Source organism: Microtus ochrogaster, unplaced genomic scaffold (assembly GCF_000317375.1).
Source record: "Microtus ochrogaster isolate Prairie Vole_2 unplaced genomic scaffold, MicOch1.0 UNK121, whole genome shotgun sequence".
NCBI classification, from domain to species: domain Eukaryota; kingdom Metazoa; phylum Chordata; class Mammalia; order Rodentia; family Cricetidae; genus Microtus; species Microtus ochrogaster.
This window is the reverse complement of record NW_004949219.1, coordinates 725,039-738,815: the sequence shown is the minus strand read 5'-3', so window position 1 is coordinate 738,815 and position 13,777 is coordinate 725,039. Positions and strand designations below refer to the sequence as shown.

Here is a 13,777-nt window from a genome sequence, read left to right as displayed (position 1 = left end):
CTCACTCGTTCACCCACTCGTTCATTAACACGCTCACTCGTTCACCCACTCGTTCACCAACACCCTCACTTGTTCACTCACTCGTTCACTAACACGCTCACTCATTCACTCACTCGTTCACCAACACGCTCATTCATTCACTCATTCACTCTGTCATCCACTCATTCACTAACACACTCGCTCATTCACTCGCTCGCTCATCCACTCTCTCCTTTGTGTACCAGGCATTTCCTGAGAACGCCTTAAGTGCAAACAATGGTGGTCAGGGCCATCTGAGAAACTGCACCACAGAATGGATGGCCGTTGCCCATGTGGGGCAGTGTCAGGGGATAAGGAAATCTCTACTGAGATAAGCCGTGAGATCTAATGGGAAGCTGTGCAAACCGCCCAGCCTCTCTGTCCTTTTCCTCCCTGTCCAGTTAAATGACACCTTTCCTTCGAAACCCAAGTCTAGTGTTGCCTCTTAAGTCTCTGGGCTTCCATATGACATAGTCTTTTTCAAGTTGATAAAAATAATTGTATTTTATGTATATAAGAATTTTGCCTATATGCATGACTATGCACCACGTGCAAGTCTGGTGCCTGTGGAGGCCAGAAGAGGGTGTTTGATTCCCTGGAACAGATGCAAAATGAGGTTCCAGGATGAGTGCATCTGGGAGATGCATCCAGATAGATTCTCAGACTCCCACGTCTTTTCACAGTGACTCTGCAGCGTACTTCACACAAGCTGAAAACAGAATAGGAGGACGATATTGGAAGGCTCGGTACACAGAATATGTTGATGCCACCTTCAGTCGAAGAAAGATGCCCTCTGAGACCCAGGATCATCTTGGAATCCTTGGTACAGGATATGCATTCTGATGTTGAGGGGTAGATTCACCTGGGAGTAGACATCATTTCAGAATACTCTGATTTGCTTCTCCTGTCTCTTTTCATCCTCTTCTCTGGCTTCCCAGGTCCAGTCATCAAGGCAGAGGTAGGGGACACCCTGCTAGTGACCTTTGCCAACAAAGCTGACAAGGTCTACAGCATTTTACCCCATGGTGTGTTCTATGACAAGGGGTCGGACGCAGCCCCAAATATAGATGGTAAGTCTCCACCTACGTACCCAGGACACAGGATGAGTGAGGGAAGGGTTAGGAAGGAGACAGAGGTTCTGGGGGTGACTCAGCAGGCAGAGAGCTTACCGTGCAAGCATGAAGGCCTGAGTTTGGATCCCAAGCACCCATGCCAAAGCTGGGAGCAGTATGGAATATTCTGGAACCCCAGCATTGGTGTGTGTGTGTGTGTGTGTGTGTGTGTGTGTGTGTGTGTGTGCGCGCGCATGTTTCATGTGTGCATGTGATTCATGTGTGCATGCGTGTGTGTGTGTGTGCGCGTGTGTGTGTGTGTGTAAAGCTCCCTGAAACTTGTGGATGACCAGTGTAGAAGTCAGTGAGCTACGTGTTCAGTGAGAGACCTATCTCAAAGAGTAAGATGGAGAGTGATTGAAGGAAGGTGTGCAGAGTTGACCTCTGACCTCTCAATGAATGCACCCACATTACACCCCCCACATGAATGAGTACACCCATCATCTACAAGTTTGGTTCACGTTCTTAGTCTCTTCTTTTCCCAATTCCAAGAGTGGCTGTTGTTCCTCTTGCTGATCAATTACACACCCTAACACCAACCTCACAAGGCTTTGAGAGGACCGAGAGCATTTGGGGCTCAGTTCAGCCCAGTCACCTCCTAGAAAATGTTCATTTCTTCCCTTTCCCTCAGTGACAGAGACTGAGCCACAGTCTCCTCCAGTTCCCCACATGGAGAGTGCATCTACTACACATTTCAGAAAATGCTGCTGTGAGAGCTGAGGGGAAGAATCTGGCCTCACCGTTTTGTTGGCCATTCCACACATGGTCTCTGTCAAATCCATGAGCAGATATTTATAAGAAGTCAGTATTGTGAGCCAACATCTGCAGCCTCCGTCCCTCAAAGAGCAGGAGCACAGGCTCCCTGCACGCAGGAAAGGCAGCAGGAACTAGTCTTGCGTTGCTGATACGCCAGGGTTTTTGGTACACCTCCCATCTCTGCACTAGACATCATGGCCGCCTGGGATAAGTCCTTGAGATCTAGAATGAAACCATGCCAGTGGAGAGCAGACTTTATGGTGATGGTGATGGTTGAAACAGAACGGAGGAGGGAGGTGCTCTCTCAGATCCACCCTACCTCCTGCCGCAGAACTTCTGAGCTCATGACACCCCCTGTCTACCCTCTGCTCCCCAGTCCCAGATACTCAGGGTTGCTGGGGTGGGGTCAGTTCACAGGAAACACAGGAGACAGTAAAAATGTTTACATTTTCCACTTTTCTATTCAGAAAACTCACTGGGCAACTTTTTGAAGAGCAAAAGTCAGAGGCAGAGTAAACGTGTAGCCTTGTCCACGTCAGAGAGACCAGTGTGCCCTTGACAGCACCAAGACAGAGCTAAGTGCAGAGATTTGCAATCTTAGTTTCAGCCCAGGCTGCCTGTTTAGCAGCCCTGAATCCTGGACACTTACTCAAGAGCTCTGGCTTTTGCTGCTTGATTTATTTGCTACATTTGCCTCCCAGGTGTTTTGTTTTGATGATTTATTTTTAAATTCTTGTGTGTACGAGCCTGTGTATCTGTGTGTGTGTGTGTGTGTGTCTGTGTCTGTGTCTGTGTCTGTGTGTGTCTGTGTGTGCAGGTCTTTACTGATATCAGAAGGTATTAGATCTCCTGGAACTGGAGTTACAGGCTGTTGTGAGCCTCCTGATATGGATGCTGGGCACTGATCTCAGGTCCTCTGCAAGAGCAGTATGTGCTCCTAACTGCTGAGCCTTCTCTCCAGCTCCCAAAGATAGGTTTCTTGCTGAATTTCTCAGGTGTCTTGTGTAGGACTGAGTATGATATGTTTCCCATAGAAGTTATTTGGTGCCATCTTACAGACTTGTGTTCAATTGTGTGAATGAAACACTATCATTCGTTTAAAACTGGCTGGCTAAGCATGGTGTGAGAATAAAACAGAACACAACCTGCAAAGAAAGCAACACTTTGATTTCAGTATTTATCTCATAAAATAGTGTCTGAGGTTCAGGGGTTCTCAGTGTAGAATTTGTAAGAAAAAAAAATAACCTTCCTTTTCTAAAATATGTCATCAGAGAGAGTCACGCAAAACTGAGACCCAGCCTGGCAAGTTTGTTCTTGGCTTGTCAAATGGTTTCATTTGTATCCTCAGGATTTCTGAAACCAGGGGCTCATGTCAAGCCAGGCGAAACCTTCACCTACAGGTGGACAGTGCCGGAGAGTGTCAGCCCGACAGATGAAGATCCCCCTTGCCTGACCTATCTTTACTTCTCAGCAGTCCAGCCAATCAAGGACACTAGTGCTGGGCTCGTGGGACCTTTGCTGGTCTGTAAAAAAGGTGCCCTCAATGCTGATGGGACACAGGTAGGCCACCAGTGTCACCACACTCTTCCCAGGGCAGTGGATAGGAAGGATTGGCAGTGTAGCTGGAAGTTGAGCAGCAACGGCCGGTGACGAAGCATTGCCTTCTGAAATTGACTTCTGTGGTTATGAGGGTTTGCTTAATTTTTGAAAAATTGAGACCATGACTCAAGATCTTAGCATTTCTGTTTGTGGTGTGGTTGATATTTGGTTGGCATTCTTAGCTGTCTGTTGCCTTAATTCTTGACTCTTCAACATCTGTAAGGGTATGTGATTGGGATCCTTCTTGCTGAGAGAGGTCTCTGACTTGGTCACATCCATGAGCATTTCTGGCTTCCTTTATCCAACCACTCCACACCAATCAGAGTCCAATCAGAATCTCCAGGTGATTCTAGACTGTCAAAGCTGAGGGTTGCTGTAAGTCACTGGAAATCAATCATGGTGGCTGAAAGAAAGAGAAGGCACATAGACAGCTTCTTGTATGACCCTGCTCTAGGGTTTGGGTGGATGTATGGATGGACAGCCCCAAACCTAGTGTTCCAAGTTGCAGTTACACAATTTAAACACACTTATGAAAAGTGGAAAATCTGCTCACTCAACCACACATTTCATCAGTTACCTCCCAATCAGAAACAGCAGGCTAATTCACATAAGTGCTGTTATCTTACAATATCTGGCATTGTACAGGCCTCTTACAGGGGCTCAAGAACTATTTATCCAGGACAGAAAACTCTTGGTCTGTCTTGGATTGTCAGTTATCTCTCTGAGGAAGCAGCTTTAGAAAGCTGTGCTGTGAAACACAGTGGGTGTGTGCCCTGTGCCTCAACAGCCACAGAAGGCAGTGCCGTGTGGTGGTTTGCATTTAGTGGGTGTGTGCCCTGTGCCTCAACAGCCACAGAAGGCAGTGCTGTGTGGTGGTTTGCATTTCAAAGGTGAAGAAGCAGAGGCCAAAGAGACACTGAGAGACACTCAAGGAACTACAGCTAGTAAATCTGAAGGTCATTAGAATTGGGGACTTGGAAGCATCTTACTGTCCCTATCCCAAGTAGGCTAACCTGCTTATCACTGTTGGGAAGTCCTGAGTCAAAGAGATTAAGAGACAGAAACTACTTGTAAAGTAGTTCTGATTTTCTTTCCTTCTTTTTCTTTCTGTTGTATCTACTCAATGAAAATTTTAACAATTCCTCATAGTCTTCAAAGAATGTTGCTAAGTCAAGATTGATTAAAAACAGACAGCAAGAAAAAATAGTAAAAAACCCATGTTTAGTTAATAAATAAAACCATTTGGCCTAAGATAAAATCATTTGTAACACTGGGTAGTGGTAGAAGAATCGTGACCAGGTTTTAGTCTACAGAGAGACTGACATACTTTCTAAGGTACCTTTTACACTTCAAATGACTTCGCTTGTTTGTTTGCCTTTTGAGACAGCGTTTCTTTGTGTAACAGCCCTAGCTGTCCTAAAACTAGCTCTATAGACCAGGCTGGCCTTGAACTCACAGAGATTCTGCCTCCCAAATCCTGGGATTAAAGGCATGTGCCACCACTACCCAGTCATTTGAAGTGTAAAAGGTACCTTAGAAAATATGTCAGTCTCTCTGTAGACTAAAACCTGGTCACGATTCTTCTAGGCAGGCAGAGAGAGGGAGGGGCTTAGAGAGGAGGGTTTCCTCCCAGCCAGTTGTCAGTCACTAACTCTCCCAGAGCTGAAGGTGGGTCGCAGACTATGGTCAGGTGACATAAGGTTGATTCTGACCGTCACTGCCCTCCACACAGCCAGTCAATTAAATTTCCAATTCTACCTTCTGTCAGTTCCTTCCTCCCCCATCTCTTTTCCTATTTCCCTCCCCCACTTCTTCCCTCTTACTCTCCCCCCCCTCACACAATGATAAAAATGTGTAGATTACAGGAAGAGCAGGCGAGTGGGAAGGGGGTCATTGAGCTTACACAACGTCATGGAGAGAGAGGCAACCCGATACCATTGCTAAGGATTGCTGTGAGGCAAGCAGCAGGAGAGAGAATGGTTTGGACAGCACGTGTTAGACACGAGGACAGCAACAGACAGACCGCACTCAGAGTTCTGACTTACGAAATGATGGGCGGGTCTATGGCTAATGTGGAAACCCACTTTGTGTGAATTCTAGGACTATTCAGGCTGTACATCGTATGTCTTGGTTTCTTCATTTTCTCTAGAAAGGAATAGACAAGGAATTTTACCTGCTGTTCACGGTCTTTGATGAGAATCTCAGCAGATATCTCGATGAGAACATCCAGAAGTTTACTTGGCGCCCCTTCAGTGTCAACAAAGAAGACAAGGAGTTTGTGAAGTCCAACAGGATGCACGGTACAAAAGGCTGAGGCATGCTCGGAAGTGTGCTGAGTCCACCCCACTGCCTAACTTTGGTGTCTTTGGTATTGCTCAGGGTCACGAGGTGAATCATTTCACGCCTTCAGCTTCATGAGCTCCCAGAGCTGCTGGGAGTCTGACACTTCTAAGGCCTCGTGCCGCCCTTAACAGGAGACCAGGAGAATGAGCACACTGAGGGTTTGTAGTCAATTACGATGAGCGACTGCTGCAGGATTAAATTCCTCAAACACCTCATCTCAGTTCAGGAGAAATGACTTGATTCTTTTTATATCATGATGACAAGCCTCCAGTGATTGTCCGAGACTAACAGAGGATTCTGTCGGCCTCAGCCCGACAGCAGAACCATAAGAGCAAGCAGCTCGCCAGCACACTAATATTTCAGTGTGTGTGTGGCTGTGAGGCCTCCCAGGGCAGCTCCCAGCATAACGTTTCCATTACCTTTTAGAACAATAGAGAAGAATGCACGAATAGGCTCTCAGATCCCTCCACATCTCAGGAGTTCCCGAAGTCCAAGGTTACAATAACCCACAGCAATCAGGTCACAGGCTCCCATAATGCCCGGTGCTCAGATCCAACAGAGACACCTCTTAGACCTGTGGAATTCAGGGAGCAGTGACCTTCAGCATCAGCTTCCAGCATAGTTTTTCTATAACTGGACATGGAATTTGTTTCTGATGTTTGTTTGTTTGTTTGATGATTTGTGAGACAGGGACTCTTGTATCCTAGCCTGGCCTCAAATGCTGAACACCTGATCCCTCTGCCTACACCTTATAAGTGCTGGGATTGCAGGCATGCATCATTATATTTTTCAGTTGATAATAAAAGAGATGATCGGCATATAACACAGCTGATGGGCCACATCAAATCCAGCTTCAGTGTAATTTGACCATGTGACACTCATGTTCACATTATCAAAAAGCACACTTCAGAGAAATCAAGGTTTCTAGGCTCAAATTTTGTGTAAGTTATATGCTGGATTCTAGTTCCAATCGTGTTTGTATGGCCTGGAAAGGACCCCCCCAAAAAAAAAAACCCCTAAGGATTAAAGGCTTCTTATGGTGCCCTGCCATGAGCTGTGTGTATTTTATAAGCTGTATTCAAATGGTATTTGATGAATGAATGAAAGGACTAGAAACAGAAGCATTAAATCCATGTCTAGAGTCAGAAAAGATTCTCTTCCAACTCATTTAAGTGCTAGATTGCTTAGTACCCAACTTTATGGTAATACTCTTTCAAATTTTGTAGACAAGGTTTAGATAGTTTACTGGTGAAAGTATTATGAACGTCTCTTTAAAAATACGTTCCTTTTAGAAGCCCTGGGGCTTCTTTTACTAGTAATTCTAAATTTAAGCGCACTTGGTAAGCTTCGCTGGTTCAGACAACAGACACATCTTATGTACAAGATTATATGAGAAGACCATCCCACTAGACCTCTCACTCTCTCATCAGGGTGGACAAGCGACCATTAGACACAAGTTCCTTACTCAAGTCCTAACCTTCCAGAAACACCCCCAGTCTGCCTACTGCTCATATCTGCAAATGCAATGCCAATTTACTGAAACACTTCTAGTTCCTCAGGATCTAGGAACTCTGTAAACAAACATCTGATAACTTATTCTAGAAGCAGATGTAAAGTCATCAACAAATGAGAATCTGTCTCAATTAAATTAATTGAATCCAATATGCCAATAACGGATGAAGTCACTTGGAAAAGATAACAGGATAAGAACCTCAAAGAAAATAATTTTTATATCAAGATTTTTTTCTAGAGGAATATGAGAAGATGGGGAAGTCAACTGATATTTTTTTGAAATTATTTTATTATGCAGATGGATGTTTTGCCTTCATGTTTGCTTATGCACCATGTGGCCTATGGAAGGCAGAAGAGGGAGTCAGATTCCCTGGGACTAGAATTACAGATGATTGTATCACCCTGTGGGTGCTGAGAATTGAACCTGGGTCCTCTGGAGGAGCAACTGGTGCTCTTAACCACTGAGCCATCTCTCCAGTCCCCTCAAATGACATCCTTATAGGGATGATGCTCTTCCAACATACACAAATAGAATGTTAACTGAAAGGCTTTCCAACAGGCTATCAGGCAGTTTTGTCATACTAACAAACAGACCTGCAGAAAACAACCTTATACCTTAGTGATTACTGTCTTAGAATATGTATTGCTAAATTTTATAAATTTAGTATATTTTCAGATTTATTGTTAATTCTACACATCATGTGGGTTTTTTTCTATTAACATTCATCCTCTAGTAGCAAGGATCTTATGTACTGTTCATATGCTCCGTCAAACCCACTGATAATTGCTTTGGGAGATATTGTTTTCAATATGGCTACAAAATTACAATGGGCCCTCATGTTGATTTTACTCGTTGGGGGCCTGACACCCAGCTCCCAAATAAATACATGGAGACTTATTCTTACTTATGAATGCCTGACCTTGTTTCTAGCCAGCTTTTCTAGTTTAAAATTATCCATTTTCTCTTTAACTACACTTAACCTCCGAGATTTTTACCTTTCTTTGTTCCATATATCTCTTTCCCCTTCTTACTCTGTGGCTAAGTGGCTGTGTGGCCCCTGGCATCCTCCCCTCCTTCTCCTTTTCTCTTTCCTCCTTCTTCTCTTTCAAGTCTAGACTTCTCCGCCTATTTATCTCTCTGCCTGGCAGCCCCACCTATCCCTCTCCTGTCTAGCTATTGGCTGTTCAGCTCTCTATTAGACCAATCAGGTGCTTAGGCAGGCAAAGTAACACAGCTTTATAGAGTTAAACAAAAGCAACATAAAAGAATGCAACATATCTTTGCATCATTAAACAATATTCCACAGCACAAATGAATGTAAGACATGTTAGCCTAATAGTCCACAATAGGCGCTCACGGTCCTTCCTCCTTCCATTTAGCTATCAATGGCTACATGTACGGCAGCCAGCCAGGACTAAGCATGTGCAAGAAGGACAGAGTTTCTTGGCACTTGATTGGGATGGGCACCGACACAGACATGCACGGAGTTTATTTTCAAGGCAACACCATCCACCTACGAGGGACTCATCGTGACTCTCTGGCTCTGTTTCCCCACATGGCCACCACGGCGTTCATGCAGCCGGACCATGCAGGTAAACCATATGTACCGACACCTAGTGCTTCAGCAGTGGGAACAGGGCCATTCCTGAGGCTTGCTGGTTGGCCAGCCTCATCTAATGGTTGCGTCTCAGCCAATGAAAGACTTTGTTTCAAACTGAGGTAGATGGCTCCCAAGGAAAGACAGTCCAGGTGGTCCTTTGGCCTCTGTCTTAGTTAGGGTTCCTATTGCTATGAAGAGACACCAGGACCAAGGCAACTTTTATAAAGGAAAATACTTAGTTGGGGTGGCTTACAGTTTCAGAGGTTTAGTCCGTTATTGTCTTGGCAGGAAACATGGTAGACATAAGGCAGAGAGGGAGCTGGTAGTTCTGCATCTTGATCTGCAGACAGCAGAAGAAACTGTGTGCCACACTGAGTGTAGCTTGAGCAAAAGAGACCTCAAGGCCCATCCTCACAGTGACACATTTCTTCCAACAAGGTCACACCTCCTAATAGTACCACTCCCTATGGGGCCATTGTCTTTCAAACTACCACATCTTGCACATGCACTCATACACACACACACACACACACACACACACAGAGAGAGAGAGAGAGAGAGAGAGAGAGAGAGAGAGAGAGAGAGAGAGAGAGAGAGATGCAGAACCAGGAAACAGAGACAGAGAGGTGTGGGTAGAGCAGACAGTAGATAGCAACTCACACTGTTTTCCTTCGCTCCTGGAGAATTTAATGGCTCCATTGTTGAGAAGCCACAATGAACTAGTGATTGTTTTCTGTTGGGATAAAAGTCCATGTAGAGAGAGGTCTTTCCCAGGTGTCTTCTCTATGATGTAGAGAGAGGTCTTTCCTGGGTGTTTTCTCTATGGTTTTAAAAAGATGCTCCTAGTGTCTATAATACTAATAATACCTTTTGTATTAACTATGCTTTATTGGGATTCTTTTCGAAGTGGGTGAACTGGACCCATTGAACTAACCAACTCTGCTCACCCAGAAATGACAGTCATAATTTAGACAACAGCTAAATTATGTGAAGCATAATTCTTGTGAAGCAAGAGCAGAGCTCTCTCTGTTGCTGTAAGTGATTATAGACAGCTAATCAGTTGCCTCAAAGAACACTTTTAGAGAATGGGAAGATTGATCCAACAATTTTATTGATAGTTAATATCATCAATGATTTCATTTTACATAATTGTATGGTGAGTTTAATTTGAATATATGTATATTCTAAATACACACATACATACACATCTCAGATGCCAACATGTATAGAACTTCAGTTTTTAAATTACATAAATCTCAGCCAGACATCATAGCTTGTATTCTATAGAGAACTACAGGTGATCTTTTCCTTCCTTCCTCTGTTCCACCCCTCATGAGATACACCCCTCATGAGATACATGAGCCCTCCCTGGCTCAAGGCTGTAATGGAGTAATCCATTTGACTTTCATGCTTACTTGCTTTATAATTCACGAAATCCTTCAGGGCAGAATCCTAACCGTGGCCTAATTTGAACGTTGTCTAGGTCTTTCATCTCATAGGTAATGAGTTCTCTATAAACTCGGCTGGGCTGAGAGTCATAAGAATCAGTAGTTTTCCAGAAGCGACTGGAAGCAGGTGTGTACAACAGGAATGGTCCAGAGAAGTCCTTTCTCGGCCACAATATTCTGATTTTTCCATACTACAAATAAATTTTAAGTAATATTTTCCCTCAAAAATATTATAGTCAAAGTAATTTATTCCTCATTAGGTATGCCATAAAAAATACCGTGAGGTTGGTATTCTAAATGTCTGCATTCCTGGTTACTGATGTTGGGATAAGATGCTTAAATTTGGTAAGATCACCACCACCAGAACTATCAAGTCGTGGGCACCATGCCAAGCCTTTTCTCCTCCAGGTATTTTCAAGGTGTTCTGTTCCACCTTGCACCATTTCGTGAGAGGCATGGGTCAGATCTATGAGGTCAGCAGCTGTGGCAACAGGGACCCTTCTGAGCCACCCTACGGGATGCTAAGAACCTTTTTCATCGCCGCTGAAGAGGTAGAATGGGATTATGCCCCTAACAAAAACTGGGAGTTCGAAAAGCAGCACTTGGACGCAGGAGGGGAAAGGTACCATGGGCGAAGCCACGGCTCTTCGGTGGGACTGCGCATGCTCTGTGGGCCTTAGCACCCGTGGAAACCAAGCGGCCGGGCTCTCTGGGCACAGTTCTGCAGGCGGAGACTATTCCTTATGAGTGCAGAAAATTAGCGAGTCTTCTGTCTCCTCACCTGAAAGTAGATCAGAGGTTACCCTAAGGGCACCATAGTGGGTTCCTGTGCCTCTCCTAGTCCCCTAGATTGGTCTGCTTCATGACTGAGGAGGATGGATGAACGGATGGATGGATAGATGCACGGGTGGATGGATAGACTTTTGAATGAGCATGCAGATGGGCGTGCTCAGAGGAAAAGTGGGAGCTGCAGTAATAGTGGACAGGGAAGAAAAATTAACCAGATGAGGGAGACAAGGTGTGTGGAATCCAGGCGAGAAGAAAGGCGGCTGTAGACCCAGTAGTACAGGGGAGGGGAGCAGCAGAAATGCTTCTGGCAAACACGGATTCAGATGGGGACATCCAAGCATGATCTAAGCCTATTGCCATGAGAGAGATTCCTGAGCCAGGGCAGGAAGAGCAGATTTCCAAGCTACCCAGGAAATCGGAAAGACTGACCCTTTATTGGAGTGATCACAGCCGGGATCACTGTTGAAGCATGGGCGGTGCTCAGGCCACACTAAGGTCTTGATTTTCCACTGTCCTTACTCTGGAACTCGGGACCAAGTTCCTCGGGGCACCAGGAAGGCATCCAGCACAGAGTGCCGACTTCCCCAACCTTACCACGTCTGCTCCGCCACTTCCTGCTGCCCTGGCACAGAGACGAGGGAGCCTCGGCGGGAAGAGCGGGCACCCCGGCAACCTTTGGCAGAGCAGGAACTGAATGCAGATGTCCCAGGGAAAATCGCTTCTCTCCAACATAACACATGGTCTCTCCTGCTCTTAGCATCGGTCCCAGGCTCTCATTACCTGCCACCTCCTACAAACCCTTCATGTCTGCAGTACACCGACAGACACCTCTAGCATCGCCTTCCTGAAGCTCAACACTTCAGTCTCTTTTCTTTCTTGCCAGCCGTTGTTTTGGGGAAGAGCAGCTGTAATGGAAAAAAAAAATCAAAGTGGCTATGGAGAGGGTTTTCCCTGAGGGCAGGAATGTTTAAAATCTACTCAATTATTCACAAATAATTTGCTAATCTAGACATGTTTCTTTGGGACTGCTTGTGTTGCCGGTCCAGGTTAAACACTGGTGGAACATTTTCTGTGGAAAATGAAAGCTAACTTGGCCATTTCTAAAGCAGTCATTTCACTAAGAGGCTGCTGTTAGCCACCACAGTCTTCACGTTAACTTATGTTAGAAGCGCCAGTCAATCTGAATGAGCAGGGAAGTCTAGCTTCGTGTTCTGCGGCTCTGGGCTGAAAGCACAAAAAAAAAACAAGAGACTGCTGGTGGGAAAGATGGACAAAATGAATTAATTTCCCACTGTTCTGGTTATTGACCATAAGCCAATATGGACACCGCCACACATTCAAAGTATACCAAATTCTGTGGTTTTATCAGTTTATATGAAGCCCAGGGACAGCAAAATGGCTCAGTAGGTAAGGAGCTTGCTGCCCAAGCCTGATGACCTGTGTTCAATCTCCACATACCACAGTGGGGGGGGGGAGGGGGGAGACAACCAGCTCCCAAAAGTCGTCCTCCTCTGACCTCACACACGATGGCCTGTGCACACCCTGAGGTGTACATCCACAGTGTCTCCAGTGATAGGAACCGAGAGACCAGGCTCTCTCCATCTCAGCTTTTGTGCCTATGGTTGTTTTAGTCCTGGGGATCAAACTGAGGCTCCTGCATGCTACATAAGCACTCTACCGCTGAGATCAGCAGCTGCTTGTTAGAGACCAGAGCTCACTGAGTTACCCAGGTTGGAATTCAATTTCTGACCCCCCTGTCTCAGCCTCTGCAGAAGCTCGCAGGTGTATCTGGGCACAGCTCTGGCTTACACATCTGATTTGCCCCAAGGCTGTTATTTTTTACCCCGTTCCTGGCACAAATCATCTCAGAGACATTTATTACTGCTGTCCTGATCAGCACAGACCCTCTCCAGTACCTCAATTTTTTCATTAGGGGTTTCTTTCTTTTCTTTCTTTCTTTTTTTTTTAGCTAGACATTTTTCTTCGCTCCCCTCCTTTTCTTCCCCTCCCCTTCTACCCTCTCCCATGACCCATTGGGGGTTTCTTTAGAGTGTGTTGGGAAGGCATAAAAATTCCAGAATGGTGATACATACACCTATCAGCACAACTTCACATCAGATTTGTGCAAAAAGAGGAAATCTGGGGGGGAAAGTAGATTAAATTGTTAAAGAAAATGAAGTTATGGTGCTAGCACCCTTGCGCTTGAAGACCAGTGTGTGTATAATTTAGCAATCCCAGGAGTCACCATAATGAACATCTACTGAACAATAATTATACACCAAGCATCTGCTAAAACTTTTATAGGCGATCCGTCATGAGGGCCTCGCCGTACTCTTGACTCATCAGGCAGCGCCTCCCCAGCATCAGCTTCGACAAAGCTCTCATACAGCAATTTCTGCTGCCTTTTGCAGCAGAGGAGAGCTGGGGAATAGCAAGCAGGGTCTGTGCAGGTCACAAGCTCAGCTAAGCCCCGCTGACTGTAAAGTAGACTCTCTCCTCTTGCAATAAGTGTAGCCAGGGCAGAGGTGCTATTGTATGTATCTATTGGATATCCTCTGTGCAAATGCTGGTGAAACCGCGTGGAGCAAGGACTGGGGCT

At 45.4% G+C, this 13,777-nt stretch overlaps 1 protein-coding gene across 1 annotated transcript in view; it reads left to right on the top strand.

Moving 5' to 3' along the window:
* Nucleotides 1-13,777, top strand: part of Hephl1 (hephaestin like 1) — a 60,358-nt gene that overhangs the window by 25,779 nt on the left and 20,802 nt on the right. Inside the window, exons 7-12 of the mRNA XM_005371695.2 lie at nt 702-841; nt 957-1,088; nt 3,235-3,446; nt 5,635-5,785; nt 8,721-8,933; nt 10,798-11,011. Of these exons, the coding sequence (XP_005371752.1) occupies nt 702-841; nt 957-1,088; nt 3,235-3,446; nt 5,635-5,785; nt 8,721-8,933; nt 10,798-11,011 (1,062 nt within the window). The remainder of the gene's footprint in view (nt 1-701; nt 842-956; nt 1,089-3,234; nt 3,447-5,634; nt 5,786-8,720; nt 8,934-10,797; nt 11,012-13,777) is intronic.